This window comes from Triticum aestivum, chromosome 2D (assembly GCF_018294505.1).
Source record: "Triticum aestivum cultivar Chinese Spring chromosome 2D, IWGSC CS RefSeq v2.1, whole genome shotgun sequence".
Classification (NCBI taxonomy): domain Eukaryota; kingdom Viridiplantae; phylum Streptophyta; class Magnoliopsida; order Poales; family Poaceae; genus Triticum; species Triticum aestivum.
This window is the reverse complement of record NC_057799.1, coordinates 24345966-24369679: the sequence shown is the minus strand read 5'-3', so window position 1 is coordinate 24369679 and position 23714 is coordinate 24345966. Positions and strand designations below refer to the sequence as shown.

The 23714-nt window shown below is 46.8% G+C and overlaps 1 protein-coding gene across 1 annotated transcript; it reads right to left on the bottom strand.

Moving 5' to 3' along the window:
* Window positions 1-16212: 16212 nt before the first annotated feature.
* LOC123048416 (xylanase inhibitor protein 1) lies at window positions 16213-17368 on the bottom strand. Its single transcript, XM_044471520.1, has one exon. The coding sequence runs from the start codon at window positions 17309-17311 to the stop codon at window positions 16379-16381; it is 933 nt and encodes a 310-aa protein (XP_044327455.1). The 5' UTR covers window positions 17312-17368; the 3' UTR covers window positions 16213-16378.
* Between the last annotated feature and the right edge of the window lie 6346 nt (window positions 17369-23714).

Here is a 23714-nt window from a genome sequence, read left to right as displayed (position 1 = left end):
TTGAAACGGAGGGAGTAGCAAGCAACTCCTATGTTTTTTTTACATTCCATTAAATTTCAACTATATTTATTGGGCTTCCCGCAGAAAAAGAACTCTATTTATTGGGCGTCCTGGGTTGGCCCACGTCACACGTCAGCCAACTAATTATGAACAAGGACAAGTCACGTGTGTGTCATCCGATCAGGGAGCCTGGTATTTTTCTTCTTCTTTTCAAAATAGTAATTTTTTATGTCACAAAAAATATTTTTTTCTACGTGTCTACAGATGTGTTGTATGTGGGTGCACATTTTCATCAGTATACGATCGAGAACTATACAAAAACACATGAACCAAAATGGGCTTGTATTTTGTTGTTTTTTGGCCAGAATGTTGTCTTCTTTGTGTAGCCCACAATTTGTTTTATTATGTTGAAACTTTGCAAATACCTAGAGAACATGCGTGTGTTTGCAACACAAATATTTTACTGTAAAATGTCAATTTTGAGTTTTGCAAAATGTTGGGCTCCTTGGAGCAAGGAGCCCAGGACCCAAAACATCGCTCCCTCCCACCTCCTCACATGGCCATCCTATTGCCCACATCATCTCAACCTACCAACATGCTCACGAAGTGCCTGAGATATTCTCCTCCCTTCCCCGAGTTTAGTGCACCAGCGTCGTACCCGTCGAGCTTGCAACACATCTGGCCTGCTCGCTCGCAATGTCACTATCCTACTACAACGCATGGTCCCCGTCCTAATAACCCACTGCCGTCTTGTAGCATCCAAAAGGATAGTGCACAACCGACCTCGTAACACCTAACTATCCGCCCTCATAGCACATTGTCCTTGTCGCATCATAGTCTTCGTCCTCACGGCATGGATGGTGCCCTATAACACCTCAACCCCTCCCGTGAGCACATTGAAGCACCAACGATTTACTTGCAACACGTGTGGTAGGGGTAGTCGGGCATGAACTCTTCCAGCGCCCAGTAGTTGGCCATGCACAGACCCGCCGGCTTGCAGCATGTGGACGATGCTTGAAACAATAGCGAAAACGCGGTGGCGGTGTGCTTTGCAAATATGAGTGGCATGCTTGCAACATGTGGCTGGCGGTACAGTAACAATAATTTACGACGTGGTCGGCGGTGGTGAAATCGTAGTGTCAACCATGAAGAATGAGAGGGACTTTAGATAAAGAAGATAGAACTGATAGAGTAGATAGGAGAGCTTGGCGATGGATGAGCCAGAATTTTTCTGGGAGGGAGCGAGGTCCACAAGGGGCACGTGGCAGACGATGAGGGTGGTTGATGAGAGTAAGGAATGAGCTAATGGATTTTATCATTTTACAAATTTATTTAGTCATTTTGGTGCATAAGGAAATAAACGCGTTTCAGTAAAAATATTTCACCTATCACGGTAGTATACACAAATTGATTTTCAAAAATATTCAGTTGGATTTTGATGAATTCAAACGGAAATTTTGGCCCCTTTGGCCGAAATGAGATCCGTAATAACTGAAATTCAGAGAAATTTAGTGTTTCAGTTGCAGTCAAAATATTTTGAAAACTAAAGTCAAAACCATGGTGGTATTCATATTCTGCATGAACGATTGTATTTCTATTTTTACCCTGGTTCTGGTAATACTAACATTGATAACTATTAGGGGACAAATATTCTTGAGAGAATGATTACATTTTCAAATTACCATTAGCTTATTTAAACAATGTTACTCCACACAAGTTTTTTTGTGGGTAAAACTCCACATAAGTTTGAAAGAGAAAAAAAACGTTGGAAGCCTCAAATCAGCTACAAGACACACAAAATCCCTCTTCATCCCGACCTTGCATCTTGCGTGCTCCGAAACTAGGTTGATGACTTTTGGAGGGGCCAAATATGAAAAATGACCATTTCAGAAGAAAAAAATGAACCTAGTTCTTCGGATCGGAAGTAACCACTTCTGAAAGGGCAAATGGGGGGAAGAACATAGGAAAGAGGGATGCTTTCAAAAAGTTTCTTTTTCAATTCGATCCTTTTCAAAAACACCACATACAACGACAATTTGTTTGAACAAGCATCATGGTCAACGGCATTTTTGCCCTTGCTCGGTCAGTCGCCATTATACCTGGCCATACCTCGGGCCGGGCCTAGCCAAGCCCGACGAAAAAAACCCAGGCCCGAGCCCGGCCCGGCCCGGCCATCGGGCCTATTTTCTGGGCCCGAGCCCGGCCCAAACACGTAAAAGCCCGTCGGGCTCCGGGCCGGCCCGGCCCAACCTTCAGAGAAATGCAAAAATGGCGGGCCCAGGCCCGGCCCGGCCCAACCTTCAGAGAAATGCAAAAATGACGGGCCCAGGCCCGGCCCGGCCCGGCCTTCAGGCTCAAGATCTAGGCCCGAGCCCGGCCTGAGGGCAGCGTCGGGCCGGGCCGGGTCGGGCTTTTTCAGGCCGGGCCGGCCGGGCCGGGCTTCCCATGGCCAGGTATAGTCGCCATTGAACATGCTGATGTGGCCCCAACTGAAAAGCCAAGGATTCAACATTTTCACAAGCACAATGAAGGAAAGATGGTTTATGAAGGTTGTGTTAGCTTTATCTGGTCGTAGGAAGATAAATCATTTGAGCCTAGCAATTCTCATGTGATGCACTAGTTGATAATTTCACCTATAATTCCATGCGCGCGAAAAGAACGGGGCATACGTCCATAGTTGCTATAAATCGACTGACCGTCCCCTCATAATAAAAGAGGGAAAACAGTTCCCTAGCTCGGAGAACAGGCAATGCAATCGATCCCCCCGCTCAAGGTGATTACCGATAAGGTAACCGACGCTGCTAGAGACATTGGTATCAGTGTTGATCAACTCCTAGGCACCGAGGAAGTCCTCGTGGCTGATGTAGCATGGCAATACGCCCCCGGGAAAACTCTGGCCAGACCTGAGCAGGTCCCACATCTATCAACACAAATGCGAAGATTGCATGAGTGGTACATGAAAAAAAGTAAAGAACGGGTGAGAGATGCTCATGGTGGAAGTCAAGGAAGAGCATTACTTCTATGAAAACGAGATATGCATTGAGTTTTCAGCAATTTTTCAGTTATACAATCAAGACGCACTCGACAAATCTATCGTCAGTTGCTATTGTTTGTAAGTGATTTCTTTCTGTAATTTAAGTCTCTAGCTCAGCTCGTTCATTGCCTGTAATTATCTTCACTATATTCTTTTATACGCTATTATGCAAAATGAAGATTCTCGAATGCAGAAGAGATGGAATCTATGACATTGGGTTCGTTGACCCATATATCATTAATGAAAAAATGATACAAGACCACCCCAAAGACTCAGAGGCTAACTTGCTAAGGTTTATGAATGCACAAAATACCAGAATAGAAATACTATTTCCTTACAACTTCAAGTGAGTGTTACTGTCTTGTACTACAAATTCTATTTTGCATACTCGATGTTAAGTGTAGTTGATGAGCTATGCATGCCTGCTTATATAAACGTGTGCGCAGGTTCCACTGGATCCTGCTAATCATTAAAGTTGACGATGGAACTATTGAAACCCTTGACTCACTAGGGAAAGACCCTTGAGAATACACCGGCGTGTTTAGGATGCTCGACATGTAATGTCAATCATTATCGCACTATATCGGCCTGTTGGAAATATGCCCTAGAGGCAATAATAAAATGGATATTATTGTATTTCCTTGTTCATGATAATTGTCTATTGTTCATGCGATAATTGTATTAACTGGAAACCGTAATACATGTGTGAATACATAGACCACAACATGTCCCTAGTAAGCCTCTAGTTGACTAGCTGGTTGATCAATAGATGGTTATGGTTTCCTTACCATGGACATTGGATGTCATTGATAACGGGATCACATCATTAGGAGAATGATGTGATGGACAAGACCCAATCCTAAGCATAGCACAAGATCGTAGTTCGTTTGCTAAGAGCTTTTCTAATGTCAAGTATCATTTCCTTAGACCATGAGATTGTGCAACTCCCGGATACCGTAGGAATGCTTTGGGTGTACCAAACGTCACAACGTAACTGGGTGGCTATAACGGTGCATTACAGGTGTCTCCAAAAGTGTCTGTTGGGTTGGCACGAATCGAGACTGGTATTTGTCACTCCGTATGACGGAGAGGTATCTCTGGGCCCACTCGGTAATGCATCATCATAATGAGTTCAATGTGACTAAGTAGTTAGTCATGGGATCATGCATTATGGAACGAGTAAAGTGACTTGCCGGTAACGAGATTGAACGAGGTATTGGGATACCGACGATCGAATCTCGGGCAAGTAACATACCGATTGACAAAGGGAATTGTATACGGGATTGATTGAATCCCCGACATCGTGGTTCATCCGATGAGATCATCGTGGAACGTGTGGGAGCCAATATGGGTATCCAGATCCCGCTATTGGTTATTGGCCGGAGAGATGTCTCGGTCATGTCTGCATGGTTCCCGAACCCGTAGGGTCTACACACTTAAGGTTCGGTGACGCTAGAGTTGTTATGGGAAATAGTATGTGGTTACCGAAGGTTGTTCGGAGTCCCGGATAGGATCCCGGACGTCACGAGGAGTTCTGGAATGGTCCGGAGGTAAAGATTTATATATGGGAAGTCATCATACGGTCACCGGAAGTATTCGGGGGTATGCCGGTATTGTACCGGGGCCACCGAAGGGGTTCCGGGGGTCCACCAGGAGGGTCCACCTGCCCCGGAGGGCCTTATGGGCTGTAGGTGGAAGGGAACCAGCCCCTAAGTGGGCTGGGCACAACCCTCCCCCTAGGGCCCATGCGCCTAGGGTTTGGGAAACCCTGGAGGGGGCGCCCCCCTTGACTTGGGGGGCAAGCCACCCTCCCTGGCCGCCGCCCCTCCCACCAGATGGGATCTAAGGGGCCGGCCCCCCTCTCCCTTGCCCCTATATATAGTGGAGGGGTGGGAGGGCAGCCGCACCCCCTGGCCTGGCGCAGCCCTCTCCTCCTCCAACTCCTCCTCCTCCTCCGTAGTGCTTAGCGAAGCTCTGCCGGAGAACCACGAGCTCCATTGCCACCACGCCGTCGTGCTGCTAGAGTTCTCCCTCAACTTCTCCTCTCCCCTTGCTGGATCAAGAAGGAGGAGACGTCCCCGGGCTGTACGTGTGTTGAACGCGGAGGCGCCGTCCGTTCGGCGCTAGATCGGATCTTCCGCGATTTGAATCGCTGCGAGTACGACTCCATCAACCGCGTTCTTGTAACGCTTCCGCTTAGCGGTCTTCAAGGGTATGAAGATGCACTCCCTCTCTCTCGTTGCTAGCATCTCCTAGATTGATCTTGGTGACACGTAGGAAAATTTTGAATTATTACTACGTTCCCCAACAGTGGCATCATGAGCTAGGTCTATGCGTAGATTCTATGCACGAGTAGAACACAAAGTAGTTGTGGGCGATGATTTGTTCAACTTGCTTGCCGTTACTAGTCTTATCTTGATTCGGCGGCATTGTGGGATGAAGCGGCCCAGACCGACCTTACACGTACTCTTACGTGAGACAGGTTCCACCGACTGACATGCACTTGATGCATAAGGTGGCTAGCGGGTGTCTGTCTCTTCCACTTTAGTCGGATCGGATTCGATGAAGAGGGTCCTTATGAAGGGTAAATAGCAATTGGCATATCACCGTTGTGGCTTTTGCGTAGTTAAGAAACGTTCTTGCTAGAAACCCATAGCAGCCACGTAAAACATGCAACAACAATTAGAGGACGTCTAACTTGTTTTTGCAGGGTATGCTATGTGATGTGATATGGCCAAAAGGATGTGATGAATTATATATGTGATGTATGAGATTGATCATGTTCTTGTAATAGGAATCATGACTTGCATGTCGATGAGTATGACAACCGGCAGGAGCCATAGGAGTTGTCTTAATTTATTGTATGACCTGCGTGTCAATGAAAACGCCATGTAATTACTTTACTTTATTGCTAACCGTTAGCCATAGTAGTAGAAGTAATAGTTGGCGAGACAACTTCATGAAGATACGACGATGGAGATCATGATGATGGAGATCATGGTGTCATGCCGGTGACGAAGGTGATCATGCCGCGCCTCGAAGATGGAGATCAAAGGCGCAAGATGATATTGGCCATATCATGTCACTTTATGATTTGCATGTGATGTTTGTCATGTTTACATCTTATTTGCTTAGAACGACGGTAGCATAAATAAGATGATCCCTCACTAAAATTTCAAGAGACGTGTTCCCCCTAACTGTGCACCGTTGCGAAGGTTCGTTGTTTCGAAGCACCACATGATGATCGGGTGTGATAGATTCTAACGTTCACATACAACGGGTGTAAGCCAGATTTACACATGCGAAACACTTAGGTTGACTTGACGAGCCTAGCATGTACAGACATGGCCTCGGAACACAAGAGACCGAAAGGTCGAACATGAGTCATATAGTAGATACGATCAACATGGAGATGTTCACCGATGATGACTAGTCCGTCTCACGTGATGATCGGACACGGCCTAGTTGACTCGGATCATGTATCACTTAGATGACTAGAGGGATGTCTATCTTAGTGGGAGTTCATTAAATAATTTGATTAGATGAACTTAATTATCATGAACATAGTCAAAAGATCTTTGCAAATTATGTCGTAGCTTACGCTTTAGTTCTACTAAGATATGTTCCTAGAGAAAATTTAGTTGAAAGTTGATAGTAGCAATTATGCGGACTGGGTCCGTAAACTGAGGATTGTCCTCATTGCTGCATAGAAGGCTTATGTACTTAATGCACCGCTCGGTGTGCTAAACCTCGAGCGTCGTCTGTAGATGTTGCGAAACATCTGACATACACGTTTTGATGACTACGTGATAGTTCAGTGTGTGATGCTAACGGTTTAAAATTGTGGCACCAAAGACGGTTTTGAAACGTCGCAGAACATATGAGATGTTCCAAAGACTGAAATTGGGATTTCATACTAGTGCCCACGTCAAGAGGTATGAGACCTCTGACAAGTGTCTTAAGCCTGCAAACTAAGGGAGAAAAGCTCAATCGTTGAGCATGTGCTCAGATTGTCTGAGTACTACAATCGCTTGAATCGAGTGGGAGTTAATCTTCTAGATGAGATAGTGATGGTTCTCCAAAGTCACTGCCACCAAGCTACTAGAGCTTCGTGATGAACTATAACAAATCAGGGATAGATATGATGATCCTTGAGCTATTCGTGATGTTTGACACCACGAAAGTAGAAATCAAGTAGGAGCATCAATTGTTGATGGTTAATAAAACCACTAGTTTCAAGAAGGGCAAGGGAAAGAAGGGATACTTCATGAAACGGCAAATCAGTTGCTGTTCTAGAGAAGAAACCCAAGGTTGAACCCAAACCCGAGACTAAGTGCTTCTGTAATGAGGGGAACGGTCACTGAAGCAGAACTACCCTAGATACTTGGTAGATGAGAAGGTAGGCAAGGTCGACAGAAGTATATTGGATATACATTATATTAGTGTGTACTTTACTAGTACTCCTAGTAGCACCAGGGTATTAGATACCGGTTCGGTTGCTAAGTGTTGGTAACTCAAAATAAAAGGCTACGGAATAAACGGAGACTAGCTAAAGGTGAGATGACGATATGTGTTGGAAGTGTTTCCAAGATTGATGTGATCAAGCATCGCATGCTCCCTCTACCATCGAGATTGGTGTTAAACCTAAATAATTGTTATTTGGTGTTTGCGTTGAGCATAGACATGATTGGATTATGTTTATCGCAATACGGTTATTCATTTAAGGAGAATAATGGTTACTCTGTTTATTTGAATAATACCTTCAATGGTCTTACACCTAAAATGAATGGTTTATTGAATCTCGATCGTAGTGATACACATGTTCATGCCAAAAGATATAAGATAGTAATGATAGTACCACATACTTGTGGCACTGCCACTTGAGTCATATTGGTATAAAACGCATGAAGAAGCTCCATGTTGATGGATCTTTGGACTCACTCATTTTTGAAAAGATTGAGACATGCGAACCATGTCTATTGGTTGATATGCATGAAGAAACTCCATACAGATGGATCGTTTGAACTCACTTGATTTTGAATCACTTGAGACATGCAAATCATGCCACATGGGCAAAATGACTGAAAGGCCTCTATTTCAGTAAGATGAAGCAAGAGAGCAACTTGTTGGAAGTAATACATTTGATGTGTGCAGTCCAATGAGTGATGAGGCACGCAGTGGATATCGTTATGTTCTTACTTCACAGATGATTTGAGTAGATGCTGAGAATATTTACTTGATGAAACACAAGTCTGAATTATTGAAAGGTTCAAGTAATTTCAGAGTGAAGTTGAAGATCGTCGTGACAAGAGGATAAAATGTCTGTGATATGATCATAGAGATGAATATCTGAGTTACGAGTTTGGCACACAATTAAGACATTGTGGAAATTGTTTCACAACTAATACCGCCTGGAACACCATAGTGTGATGGTGTGTCCGAACATCATAACTGCACCCTATTGGATATGGTGCATACCATGATGTCTCTTATCGAATTACACTATCGTTTATGGGTTAGGCATTAGAGACAACCGCATTCACTTTAAATAGGGCACCACGCAATTCCGTTGAGACGACACCGTATAGAGAAACCTATGCTGTCGTTTCTTAAAAGTTTGGGGCTGCGACGCTTATGAGGAAAAGTTTCAGGCTGATAAGCTCGAACCCAAAGCGGATAAATGCACCTTCATAGAATACCCAAAACAGTTGGGTATACCTCCTATTTTAGATCCGGAAGCAAAGTGATTGTTTCTAGAAACATGTCCTTTCTCGAGGAAAAGTTTCTCTCGAAAGAATTGAGTGGGAGGATGGGGAGACTTGATGAGGTTATTGAACCATGACTTCTACTAGTGTGTAGCAGGGCACAGGAAGTTGTTCCTGTGGCACCTACACCAATTGAAGTGGAAGCTTATGATAGTGATCATGAAACTTCGGATCAAGTCACTACCAAACCTCGTAGGACGACAAGGATGCATGCTACTTCAGAGTGGTACGTAATCCTGTCTTGGAAGTCATGTTGCTAGACAACAATGAACCTACGAGCTATGGAGAAGCGATGATGGGCCCGGATTCCGACGAATGGCTCGAGGCCATAAAATCCGAGAGAGGATCCATGTATAAAAACAAAGTGTAGACTTTGGAAGAACAACTTGATGGTCGTAAGGCTGTTGGGTGCAGATGGATTTTAAAAGGAAGACAGACAATGATGGTAAGTGTCACCATTAAGAAAGCTCGACTTGTCGTTAAGATGTTTTCCGGCAAGTTCAAGGAGTTGACTGCGATGAGACTTTCTCACTCGTAGCGATGCTAAGAGTCTGTTGGAATTATATTAGCAGCTACTGCATTATTTATGAAATCTTGCAGATAGGATGTCAAAACATTGTTTCCTCGACGATTTTCTTGAGGAAAGGTTGTATGTGATACAACCAGAAGGTTTTGTCAATCCTGAAAGATGCTAACAAGTATGCAAAGCTCCAGTAATCCTTCTAAGGATTGGAGTAAGCATCTCGGAGTTGGAATGTACGCTTTGATGAGATGATCAAAGATTTTGGGTTTATACAAAGTTTATGAGAAACTTGTATTTCCAAAGAAGTGAGTGGGATCTCTATAGAATTTCTGATGAGTATATGTTGTTGACATATTGTTGATCAGAAATGATGGAAAACATACAGGGTTATTTGAAAAGTGTTTTTCAATGCAAAACCTGGATTAAGCTACTTGAACATTGAGCATCAAGATCTATAAGGATAGATCGAAAACGCTTAATAGTACTTTCAAATGAATGCATACCGTGACAGGATTTTGAAGGAGTTCAAAATAGATCAGCAAAGAAGGAGTTCTTGGCTGTGTTACAAGGTGTGAGTATTGAGTAAGACTCAAGACCTGACCACGGCAGAAGAGAGAGAAAGGACGAAGGTCGTCCCCTATGCTTTAGACGTAGGCTCTACAGTATGCTATGCTGTGTGCCGCACCTGAAGTGTGCCTTGCCATGAGTTAGTCAAGGGGTACAAGAGTGATCCAGGAATGGATCACATGACAGCGGTCGAACTTATCCTTAGTAACTACTGGACTAAGGAATTTTCTTGATTATGGAGGTGGTGAAAGAGTTCGTCGTAAAGGGTTGCGTCGATGCAAACTTTGACACTATCTGGATGACTCTGAGTAGTAAACCGGATTCGTATAGTAGAGCAGTTATTTGGAATAGCTCCAAGTAGCGCGTGGTAGCTGCATCTACAAGATGACATAGAGATTTGTAAAGCACACACGGATCTGAAAGGTTCAGACCCGTTGACTAGTAACCTCTCTCACAAGCGAGATATGAACAAACCCCATGGGTGTTGGATTCATTATAATCACATAGTGATGTGAACTAGATTATTGACTCTAGTGCAAGTGGGAGACTGTTGGAAATATGCCCTAGAGGCAATAATAAAATGGTTATTATTGTATTTCCTTGTTCATGATAATTGTCTATTGTTCATGCTATAATTGTATTAACTGGAAACCGTAATACATGTGTGAATACATAGACCACAACATGTCCCTAGTAAGCCTCTAGTTGACTAGCTCGTTGATCAATAGATGGTTATGGTTTCCTGACCATGGACATTGGATGTCATTGATAACGGGATCACATCATTAGGAGAATGATGTGATGGACAAGACCCAATCCTAAGCATAGCACAAGATCGTGTAGTTCGTTTGCTAAGAGCTTTTCTAATGTCAAGTATCGTTTCCTTAGACCATGAGATTGTGCAACTCCCGGATACCGTAGGAATGCTTTGGGTGTACCAAACGTCACAACGTAACCGGGTGGCTATAAAGGTGCATTACAGGTATCTCCGAAAGTGTCTGTTGGGTCGGCACGAATCGAGACTGGTATTTGTCACTCCGTATGACGGAGAGGTATCTCTGGGCCCACTCGGTAATGCATCATCATAATGAGCTCAATGTGACTAAGTCGTTAGTCACGGGATCATGCATTACGGAACGAGTAAAGTGACTTGCCGATAACGAGATTGAACGAGGTATTGGGATACCGACGATCGAATCTCGGGCAAGTAACATACCGATTGACAAAGGGAATTGTATACGGGATTGATTGAATCCCCGACAACGTGGTTCATCCGATGAGATCATCGTGGAACATGTGGGAGCCAATATGGGTATCCAGATCCCGCTATTGGTTATTGGCCGGAGAGATGTCTCGGTCATGTCTGCATGGTTCCCGAACCCGTAGGGTCTACACACTTAAGGTTCGGTGACGCTAGAGTTGTTATGGGAAATAGTATGTGGTTACCGAAGGTTGTTCGGAGTCCCGGATAGGATCCCGGACGTCACGAGGAGTTCCAGAATGGTCCGGAGGTAAAGATTTATGTATGAGAAGTCATCATACGGTCACCGGAAGTATTCGGGGGTATGCCGGTATTGTACCGGGGCCACCGAAGGGGTTCCGGGGGTCCACCGGGAGGGTCCACCTGCCCCGGAGGGCCTTATGGGCTGTAGGTGGAAGGGAACCAGCCCCTAAGTGGGCTGGGCACCAACCTCCCCCTAGGGCCCATGCGCCTAGGGTTTGGGGAAACCCTGGAGGGGGCGCCCCCCTTGACTTGGGGGGCAAGCCACCCTCCCTGGCCGCCGCCCCTCCCACCAGATGGGATCTAAGGGACCGGCCCCCCTCTCCCTTGCCCCTATATATAGTGGAGGGGTGGGAGGGCAGCCGCACCCCCTGGCCTGGCGCAGCCCTCTCCTCCTCCAACTCCTCCTCCTCCTCCGTAGTGCTTAGCGAAGCTCTGCCGGAGAACCACGAGCTCCATTGCCACCACACCGTCGTGCTGCTAGAGTTCTCCCTCAACTTCTCCTCTCCCCTTGCTGGATCAAGAAGGAGGAGACGTCCCCGGGCTGTACGTGTGTTGAACGCGGAGGCGCCGTCCGTTCGGCGCTAGATCGGATCTTCTGCGATTTGAATCGCTGCGAGTACGACTCCATCAACCGCGTTCTTGTAACGCTTCCGCTTAGCGGTCTTCAAGGGTATGAAGATGCACTCCCTCTTTCTCGTTGCTAGCATCTCCTAGATTGATCTTGGTGACACGTAGGAAAATTTTGAATTATTACTACGTTCCCCAACACGGCCTCTTTCGTTCATTTCCTGATATCAAGTAATTAATAACTCCTTTATTCATTTTCTTTGCCGGGCAGGGTTTGGAAACGGTTCATCAATGATGTTGTCGGTGAATGGAAACCGGAGTTGCGTTGGCGATGGCTGAAGGTAATTAAGTAGTACTAGCTAGGTCCGCACATCTCGATAATTCTAGTTTCAATACCATTATCATGCTTGATTATTATCTGATTGAATTCTATTCTCGCAAAGTGCATGAGGCAGAAACACGGGACTAATTTATATGCATATTACGTTTACGAGAACATTCGCATGACGACCGAATGGCGCAGAGATGTAAGACAACTTCAGGTATGTAAACACTATTCACAATTTTTTTATGATGATCTAATATATGTACACACAACTAATATATTCATATTGATCTCCTTCTTTAAAGATGGAAGAGATGCGGGAGAAGCTCCTACCAGAGAACTGCATACGAGCAAGTCAAGAGGAAATTGCTTGATTTTTGCTTACGGTGGTCATATCTTAAAGCGGAGCATATACCATTGCCGCTAATGCCTGCATGTAATGATCTTCAAATTGTAGGAGAAATTGTATATACCAAATTGTGTATATATATGGTCTTACGTGAAATTATATGATATATGTATGATCGTACGAGAAATTATATTATATATGCATAACGTGTATAGTATGTAGTAGCGTAAAATATGTTTGAAATGAAAAGGAATTGAATGGAAAACACAAAATGAAAAGACACAAATAAACCACAAATCCTAAACCCTAAAACTCTAAACCCCAACACAAAATCCTTAGTCCCGATTGTTGAGGTCTCGCGGCCACGTGGAGGAGCCTTAGTCCCGGTTGGTATCACCAACCGGGACTAAAAGGCCTCCAGCCTCCGGCGTGCGCTCGCGGTCATGTGGAGGGACTTTAGTCCTGGGTTGTGGCCAACCAGGACTAAAGGGTGAGGGCCTTTAGTCCCAATTTCGTTGTCCTGGTTGGTGACCCGGGACTAAAGCCCCGTTTTTCACTAGATGTGAATCTTAATTAAGGACTTCCATTAACTTGAAGCCTAGCTAATCCCTCGGTTGCAATATAATACGTTCTGCTTTTGGCAAAACTTGTAGAAAAGATGCACATCATCTAATTGGTCTTAGTCACGCCGATGAGGACTGATTCCGACAGGGGAATAGTGAGATGAAGATTGAAGAGTGCATCTGGTGGTTAGATCTTCACTGTGGCAGAGTAGGTACTCTCTCCATGTTGAATATATGATGTCAACATAAGATCAAAAGGTCTGTATGCCCGTTTGCATGATTCATCTAACTTGATTTTTTTAGAAAAGAGAAATGTGTCCAGCTAATTTTTTTACATTATTCTCAACACAAATGCTGATCGGAAATAAAATAAAATCAGTATATACTAAAAAAAAAATCAAAACCATAGTCTATTATTACTTCTCCATCCATTTTTAACAAAGGCATATAAGGAAGACAGTCCTTGTATCGTCATGCTGCAACAGAGATCAAAATCGTAGTTAATAGCGAACCAACCTGTGGTTGGATGGTTAGAGGGACAGTGGTATCCCTAGCCCATCAGAGTTCAAGTCCTGGTGCTCGCATTATTCCTGAATTTATTTCAGGATTGCGCTTTCAGTGGAAGGAGACGTTCCCGTCGACGACGAGGCCCCTACGGTGACTTCGTAAATCTCAAGATGATATGCCGGCTTAGTCTCTCGGAGGTGCTCATAGGGGTAGGGTGTGCGTGTGTGTGTTCATTACGGTGAGTGTATGCTCGTATGTATGAGCGCTTGCGTCTGTAATGTTTAAAAAAATCGCAGTTAATATGCTCCCTAAACATGACGTGCATAAAAAAGAATTTTCTTTCCTCAAAGTCAAATAGTTATGTGTACACCAAATAGCCCACGTCAGAGCTTGAAGTCTAGAAAGATCAATTTCTTTCTTTCTTTTATATGATCTATTGATAGGTGGGGTTAACGGGGGCTCCTATATACAATTTGTGGAAGCTGGTTAACCAACATAATTTTGAAGCCCATTAGGTCTATTTAAGTCAATATTTCAACAAACTAAGTTCAACATTTTCAAAACTAGTTCAACATCCAAAAATATCATATTCAATATTTTCTTTTGTAAGAAAAATATTGCATTCAACATTTTTCACTGTCTAGTTTAACATCTTGAAAAAACTATATATATTCAACATTTCCTTAGACCAGAATCACCATTTCAATTTTTTTTGCCACCACGGCGACTGGCGGCGCGTGGGAGCGTGCCTGGCGGCAGTACCTACCCGGTGAGCCTGCGGGGAAGCAGGTACGGGCTAGCTTGCGGGCCAGCATGCCCGCAGGCTATGCACGCTGATGAGGACATAGACCTGGGGTAGGGTAATAGGCCTGACCTATACGTCCTACCTAAGGTCCTTGTCCTAGAAGCAAAGAGGTTCAAGAGTAAATAGAGGGGACCCAACAAAGGTGTCGAGTGCAATTCACTCGACCTACCATTCACTCGGAGACACCCCCCCTTTTACGTCACTCGACCACTAAACCACTCGACGTGCAGAAGACCTAAAGCCACTCCGCGCAGCAACGGTCAGGCATTTACCCTTAGCACTTTACTACGGACGTTACCTGTAACGCTCCTTCTTTATGAACATTGAACCCTGTGTAACGGAGGGGAGCTGGGGTCCTGGCGCACTCTATATAAGCCACCCCCCTCCTCTGGGACAAGGGTTCGCACCCCCTGTAACACACACGCATATAATCCAGTCGACCGCCTCCGGGCTCCGAGACGTAGGGCTGTTACTTCCTCTGAGAAGGGCCTGAACTTGTAAAACTTGTGCGTACAACTTCTCCATAGCTAAGATCTTGCCTCTACATCCCTACCCCCATTCTACTGTCAGACTTAAAACCACGACACACGCAGCGAGTCAAGCGGCACCAAAGCCAGTCACGAGCTTGGTGCGCAGGTGCATGGGCGCAGTGTGTGGCGGTGAGGCCGACGGTGATGGCCAGCAGCGAAAGAGCAGTGCACGCGTTGAGGCGATGGTGTTGGCGGCCGGTGGGCAGGGAGCAGCACTAGGGTTTGAGAAGGTCAGTGATGCATCCAACGTGAGAGATTGGTTGCACGAATCTCAAACAGTGGAAGTTGGGTAATAAAAACTTTCAAAAGCTATACTGGGTTCGCGGGGTTAATATAATATCTATTATTGATCGCGTACTGGCCCAAGGCAAATTCAGCCCATCTCGGTCGTGTACTGTGCTTCAGTCCCCGCTGGCCCAATGCAAATTGAGCCCACCTACGTTGGGTCCACTGGCGAACCCAAATTGTCACCTCCGTTCGTGGCGGCGGCGGACGACAGCTGCCAGGTCGGCTGGCCACCGTGTGCGCGTGGGGGGCAACGTGCACAGGTGTCTGCTTGCGGGCTATCAATTCCTTTTCTCGCTGACGCGTGCGTGCGCGGGTCACAGATTGTCGTTCTGTCCAAAATCAGGCCCACGTCGCCGCTTAAAATGCACATAACGTGGCAGCACAAAAAGGAATTTTTTTTGTGAGAAAACCACTGATTATATTAAAGCCCAGACATTACAGAAAGACACCCCACAAAGAAAGAAATAACACACAGGTCCTTCTGTAACACAGTGACGCCGGCGAGGAACCAGACGTGCCGACGACGGGCCGCCCGCTGCATCTTCAAACCTTGGAATGAAGATGATCCCCTACGGACGAGAAGTTGTCGAACCTCGAACTCCAGAGAGCCTCCATCCTTCGCCAAGCCAGCAGCACCGCCGGTGTTCTAACATCAGCAGCTTCGATTTCTTGATCTGGATCCGCCGCTCCGAGATCCAGCCGGGGAAGGAACGCGCACGGCGGTCACCCAGGACCGCGAGCACAGGGGGAGGTCGCCTGCTTGATGCCGAGGCTCCAAAGAACGCCGACACCGGAGAGGAAGAAGACGACCCCAAAACGCCGACCACCGACGCCTCCGCCTCCAAGTCGCCGCCGCTAAGCAAAAATTATTGGGGGTAAAAGTGGTAGGAGAAGTGATCATATTCCTTATCTCATTGACTAGAACAACAAACAACTTCAGTTCACATCCATATATCATTATCATATGGATGCCGTTTTATTCATACACACGCATACACAGTAGGAGTAGTATGTACTCCGATCCGTAGCTGTAAACCAGCGATATAAACGATCAGGCCCATCCGCTGACGACGCTGCTCCAGCGTGTCTTCTTGTCGGCGAACCTGTCCCAGACCATGACCCCGCCATAGTTGTTGGCCTTCTGCACCTTGGGCAGCAGGTCGTAGTACAGGTACTTGAGGTAAACGGCGACGGTGCCCTGCGCCCCCTCCGGCACGCCACTCTCCGCCGGCGCGAGGCCCAGGTACACCTGCGTCCTCGGGAACGCCGCCGTCCACTTCTCCCACTGCCCTACCACGCCGTACGTGCCGCCCTTCCCCAGCGAGCATGTGTCGTTGCCGTAGAACCTGACGTGGATGCGCTCGAACAGCCCCGTCCGGAGCGCCGCCCCCAGGCGGCGGTCGGGCAACCCGCACCGCGGCGTGGCCGTCAGGCGCACACCCTTCCGGCCGCGGTAGAACCGGTTGTACCCGTCAAGGCGGCTGGCCAGCTCGTCGTAGTGGTCGGGGGCGCCCTGGTCGATGTAGAAGTCGATGCCGTCGACGGCGGCGTCGCCGAACGGGCGGTACACGCCGTTCCGGCGCCCGCCGAGGTGCGCGTTCCAGAGGTTGTCGGCGACGGCTGCGGCGGAGGCGGAGGACGGGAGGGAGTAGCCGTTCCCGGGCCCGCCGATGGAGAGGAGGACGAGGATGTTCCTGGACTGGCAGTGCTTGATGTCGGCACCGACGCCGGCGAGAGGGTGGCCGGAGAGGTCGCCCCAGTAGCGGCCGTGCCCGAAGACGCTGTAGAAGGAGATGACGACGGTGGAGTAGAGCCCCGTGTCGCAGGCCTCGCGCAGCGTGCCCTCGCCGGCGTTCCGGCCCCAGAACACGGTCAGCTGGCCCGTCTGCTTCGCCGTGGCGGCGCCGGCGAGACAGGAGACCAGCACGAAGGCGATCACGAGCATGCACTCATGGTGGAATGCGAGAGGGCGTCGGAACGCCATGACAGTGAGATGGTTCTGGATATTGTGTGATGGTGTAGGAACTTGAAGGCGTTGGGGAGGTCTATATATAGGGTTTGTTTTGGCACACGAGCGCACAGATAGATAGATGCAGCTAAGGTAGGAGTAGGTCAAGTGTGTTTTCCTGTGTGCGCCGTGGAATGCATGGGAAAACAGGGAGCTCGACTTTTCAGGATGAAGAAACAGGGGAAGCAAGTGAACGTGCAGAGCGAATGCATGGGCATGACTGTTATCGATCTAGAAGAGCTCGTCGCCGTCGTCATCCGTGGATGGCTGTAGGTGTATACAATTACAATGGGTGGCTTTATTGTCTGAAGGTGCAGTGCAGGACGGCTAGCTAAGTAGAAAATGTTACAGTGCGTGTTCCTTTGGTCATAAACCAGATGCAAGACTCCAGTGTACATGCATGAACATGTAGGCTATAGCCTCTGCTAAAAGGTGGAGCTAGACAAATTTTCCGGTTAGTTAGCTACATAGGTCCTGGTTGAGGTTTTTTGTCCAAAAAGACCCCATGGCCAACAGAATTGTCAAAAAGGACTACCCGTGGATATATTTGACAAAAAAGACCCCTGGGCCGTGGCGGCAGGCGCGGCAGGCGACACGTGGCACCTGCCGCCACGCCAGGAGGCGGCGGGCCCTGCCGCCACAGCAGGAGGCGGCCGCGCGGGGTGTAACGGATTATGCACAGCGCAGCAGCCGGGATGTAATGTGCCAGGCCTGGTGGGCCATGCCGCCACCGGGCGAGGCTGCGGGCGCTGCACATGTCGCTTGCAGGCCGACAAAACCTGTTGCTTGCGGGCCCAGCCGGTGGGCCACGCCGCCACTACTCCAGGCGGCCTCTCTGGCGCGACAGCGACACCACGCTGACGGCCCTGATTCCCAGGCGCGACAGCGACGCTGACGACGGTGATTCGCACGCGCGGGAATATGGACGTTGATGGCTGATTTTGGTTCTTTCGCCCGGGAATCAGTCATGCTTTTGCTACTTTGCCTCATAGGATGCGACGGCACTGCGAGAATCGCTCTGGCTATTGCTTGAGCGGATGCGACGGCACTGCGGTAATCAGTCAATCGCTGCAGGAATCGGGTGCTGTAGGAACCTGTTGTGCCGACACTACAGGGATCCTAAAATTTCCCGCCTAATTTCGTCTGTTCGCGCTTACTTTCTCGCCATCATTTATCGTCTGAGCCATCGAGGCTCTCGTCCAGCCATCCTCGAAATCGCCACTGCGCAAAGTGTGTAACACATTTTTTCAGTCGATATGAGTTTGCCTTGCTCGGATCAAAGCATTAGGCCGAGGAAAATCAAGAATGCAAGTTTGCCTCCGGGGGTGGCAGTCCTGCGGTGTTGGTGTGGCGATCTTTGCAAGGTGAAGGAGGTTACGGATTTTTCAGATTGATTGGGCATGAAGTTTTTCATGTGCGCCAATTATGACGAAGATCCACCCGTAGCTATTTCAGAGTACGACAAGCCTCCAGTATGCTTTAACCATCACGAATAGATATTGTTGGTATTTTGATAGATTCTTTAATAACATTCTTGTTTCTTATTGTAGTCTCCTCGGCCTCTGTGCATGTACTATCGTTGGATTGACACGGAGATGCCGGCTTGGGTAGTGACCGAGATTCGTGAAAGAAGTCGCCGTGCGTGGAATAGTTTCTATGCGGAAGAGCGACGCGAGAAGGCGGAAGCTGAGGAGAAAGCAGAGCAAGAGAGAGAGTTAAAAAAATACTATGCGGATCAACACCGTTTTTTTCCAGGATTTAGGAAAGAAAAATAGGGAAGAGGCCCGTCGCATGGAGCAGGAACGACAGCGAAAGGAGGCTTGTGAGGGGGAGAGGCAGAGAAAGAAAGAAAGGGCTCGTCAGGCCAAGGCAGCAGAAGAAGGTGGCGATGAAAAAGGAAAATATCCACGCTGGACTCAGTAGATTCCTGTGGTAGTATTTTAAATTTCGCAATCATTTGTATCTTTATTTCTGCAGTTTAATGTAGCTTTATTTCAGTATTTAAATGCAGCTTTATTTCAATTCTACGATGTATCTTATTTTCAGTTGTACTGTGTCGTAATGGAAAAAAAAGAATATATATAGTTTTAGAATAAAGTAGTGGCATTTTATTTCCCTCCACTACAAAATGAAATTAAGATAGAACATAATGCCCTACAATAAGAGAGTACAAACTAATAATGCAAGTGCATCTGAATTAAACGGTAGAACTGGAATACAGCTTAAAAACTACATGAAGGTATCATCGTCATCCTCCGTCGATGCAGAACTCTTGCCCTTCGAGGATGCAGAACTCTTACCCTTGGACGATGCAGAACTCTTGCCCTTCGAGGATGCAGTACTCTTGTCCTTGGACGATGTAGAACTCTTGCCCTTTGACGATGCAGAACCCGGAAGCGGCGGCATGAAGATGTCATCTTCGTCCTCGCTCTCCTCAGTCCATAAAAATGGATGCTTTTCTGCAGTCCTTCTAAAAGTTTCACTCTTCGGCTCGACTACCTTCTTCCACCTTGCATGCAACCTAAGAAGTTCTTTACGTACCTCCTCATACGTCCTTTCAGGCCACCCAGACCTACGTAATTCGTGAGCCAACTCATTCATTATGGTGTCACTACCGGTGAGTTCGTCCCATGGAACTATCCTATTGTCCATCCTGAAATCGGTAGCTAGCCTCAGAAGAGTCCTGCTCATCCCAGGGTGAAAACTACGATCGAAAGGATAATGGGACATCTCGACTACACTACACTCGAATGCTTATCCACCTCCGTCTGAAGGGGGTTTTATAGGTAGAGAGGAGAAAATGGCGGGAAAGAACGAATGCGGTATGGCGGGAAAGGGTTGGCGGGAAGGGGTTGGCGGGAAACGGGTGGCGGGAAGATATGGTGGGAAGGGGTTGGCGGGAAATGGGTGGCGGCAACATATGGAGGAAAAGCGTTGGCGGGAAAATATTGAGGGAAAAGGGTTGCGCGAAAATATTTTTTTTCAATGTCTAAGATGGGTAATGGTTGCACACTATTCATCAGCCAAAATTTAAATAAAAATCATTTCGGCCTAACATAAGCCGAAGAGTGAAGCGGGATAGTATGGCGGGAGATATAGGCCGGAAAAATTGTTCCTGACTGATGCATTTTTATTTCAGCATACATAGATGTTTAAATCGGAAAGTCTGATACTGACATATGTAGATACGATGGGTCGCACACGTGCATAGATGAATCACCCTAGTTTACGACGACCACTTGGCCTTTCCTTACGACCGGAAAGCGACAACCGATTAGGTGGCCGAGTTACACGAAGACCGCGGCCGTACTCCAATTCGGCTTCATGTGTCTGCGACTCCTGCGTAGGTGGTGGAGTCGGGAATCCTTGTTGCGAACCTGAAGCGTAATTGTAGGCGTATGGTTGTGACTCTGCGGGGATAAAAGATGGGCCAATAACATCCCCTCCGAAGAACTCTGTAACTAATGATGTAACCGTGTCGCCATGATCATGTGATGCTCCCCGGACGCCAGCGTTGAGGCCATGTTGGGTGTCCTCATCGCCCCAATTAACATCAGGTATGTCCTGCACATAGAAACATTATAAACAAACTGTTAGAGGATAATATATGATATCATTGTAAATGCATTAAAATGTAAACATGACTACCTGATCAGATCCCTCGCCTGTACTGTCTGGCCATGGTACGTGGTATTGGTTTAAATCTGGTACACGAGTCTCCTCGGGCATGGAGATCCCTCGCGTGGAGAGATACGACTGAGATCCCTCACCTTGGGTGTATGCGTCATATCCTGTGTACGCATATGAGTTAGGGGAAAGAGTCTGCTCGGGCATCGAATCCAAGCCCGTGCCATGGTCCTGAGATGTCTGCCCCTAACGAAGCTGCACCGAAGAAGAGCGATGCAGTGGCAGAGATGAGTCATGTCGTGGCAATGTCGTTCTAGTACTCGGACCCTCCCCCCACTGCCCATGGCTCGTACGCGCCTCGCTCGATCTGGACGACGGTGCCGCACTCCGTCTGGCTGACCTTGCTACCGGCATGTTGTACGCTCCAGTGACAACGTCATCGCCTCTAGCGCATCTGAACTTTGTTGCCATGTATTCTTGAAAACGTTTCTGGAATGACTTGCGAGCTGGGCCCTGGGCCGGCATGCTTTCCGTAGCCATCTGGCCTACTTCGTTGCAATTTTCAAGCTAAACAATATTTGGATGTTATTTGGTTCAAATGATTATGAAATGATGGACCTAAAAAAGTTACAAGTGATTACCATCTGGTCACGATAGTAAACTACATGCAGCTCAATATGTCTTTGCGCCTGCTCCTCCTGTGTAAGATGTCTTGGTATAGTAGCTGGCTGACTGGCCAGGGTAGTACGTGTGTTGATGCAGTACCACTGCTTGTACACTTGATCTGTACTTCTATCGTACGGTCTGCAAAATTAAATAATTACATAAACCGTTGTGATGAAAGCAAAGCATCTTCACGCATCGTATGATCATCGTAATAAAATAATGTAAATAAAATATACCTAAGTTGATGCACTATATCTTCTAGTGCTTCATTTTCCCACTTGGTACCCATTGAATGTTGTGTTCCCTTCAATCGTATAAACTCCAACCCCTGCCCATATTGGTTAGCCTGCAAATTATGTAACAAAGTGTGAGTTTAGTAAATTAAAAAAGACACTAACTATTTAGGGAGGTCACATCTTACTTATGGGTTTCCTCATCGATACGTCTTGGAAAATGTGGTGGAATCTCTTGATAGAGACCGAACTGTCTCATTACACGCTCTGGGTTGCAAGGCTCAACACACCATAGGAACAATAAGTTGCAGCGAGTCAGCCAGAATGCACTATCGCTCAAGATGCCTGCTGTGATGGGTCAAATATCAAAGACCATTTGTATATGGGCTTGAGTCCACGGGTTCCATGTGACTTCTGCCTCATCAAGTATCTCAAACTGCTGGTGGTGCATAGGGTAACAATTTTTCGCAATATCTGGAGACCAGCGTTTCCGTGCCTTTGTCCACCTGGTGGCCATAGTTGCACTGCTGCCCTCGCTAAAGTCGTATGGGTGTACGGGATTTACTATACGAGGTCGTCCTACACGGAGGTATTCCCAGGACCACAACTGTAGGAACTTGTAGGCGACACAAAGTAATGGAGCTTTTTGTGTGAAAGAGGTTTTTTGTGTGGCATCACACAAGCCTCTATATGTATGAGATAGCATGGCAGAACCGAAGCTGTATTTTGGCTGCTCGGGTAAAGGTTCATCTACCATATTTTCTGCAATGTAGATGAGACCAGGGAGAACTACGTCCCCGTGTGAATTTGGAAACAGAGTCCCGAGGAGCCACAACAAATACGCAAACAAATGTCTTTTTCTTGTATCCTCATCACGAAGCTAGATAAAATATGAAAGTTATCACGAAGCCAGACGAGTGGGATGCCGCGAGGGCCACCAGAACGTTGTGATTCTGGCATTGCCATCCCAAGACGGGATGCTATATCTAATGCCCAAGATGGAGACACTCGTGGAGAGACTAATGGCTCAACTCTAATTGATAGAGCAGTGATCATAGAAACATCTTTCAGTGTAGGTGCAAGCTCCCCAAAACGAAAGTGAAAGGTGTGGGTTTCAGGTCTCCACCGGTCAACGAGGGATGTCAAAAGGGATGGGTCCGAACGTAATTTGTCGTCGCATGATGTGAGCCTAGCAAAACCTTGTAGTCCATAAGCGTCAAGGTGAGCAAGGAAAGAATTGTGTATTGGCCATGTTTTCTTTATGGTTCGAAGTCTCAAAGGTCGGTAATCATGCTTAGTATTTGGGTTCAAAAATAGATGGCAATGGTGGCCGGTGTCATGGGCCCCCTGCAAAAGCACTGGCACTTCAGCCATAACCTGCACATAAACATACAAATATAAATTATGAGAAAGATACAAATACAAATGCAAATCAAAATTAACTTAAAAAATACAAAGAGATACAATTTACATTAACTATCTGAAGTTAACATCACGAGTACAATAATACAAAGAGATTGAATTTAAATTTAATATAAGTACACATAACGAGTAGAAATATAAATAGACATAGCGAGTACAGATATATCAACATCATGCGGTGTTGTTGGCTCGATACGGGCATTCTCTGCGTGAATGTCCATGACACCTGCAAACGCGGCATCGTCTTGGTTCTCCCATCTGGCTATGGTCCATGTCATTGCGATGATGCCTAGACTGACGTCGTCCCTTTGCGGTTCTCATCAAGTCGGCGTTCGGAACCCATTTCGGTCCATCTGGCCACAACATTTTGTAGTTCATATCAATGCCCCAAGCCCAGAACTCACCGTTCCAAGTGTTGTACAGATTGTACA

Bases quoted from the DNA above. Each gene is read 5' to 3' on its own strand.
- LOC123048416 (XM_044471520.1), bottom strand. From the start codon at position 17,311: ATGGCGTTCCGACGCCCTCTCGCATTCCACCATGAGTGCATGCTCGTG.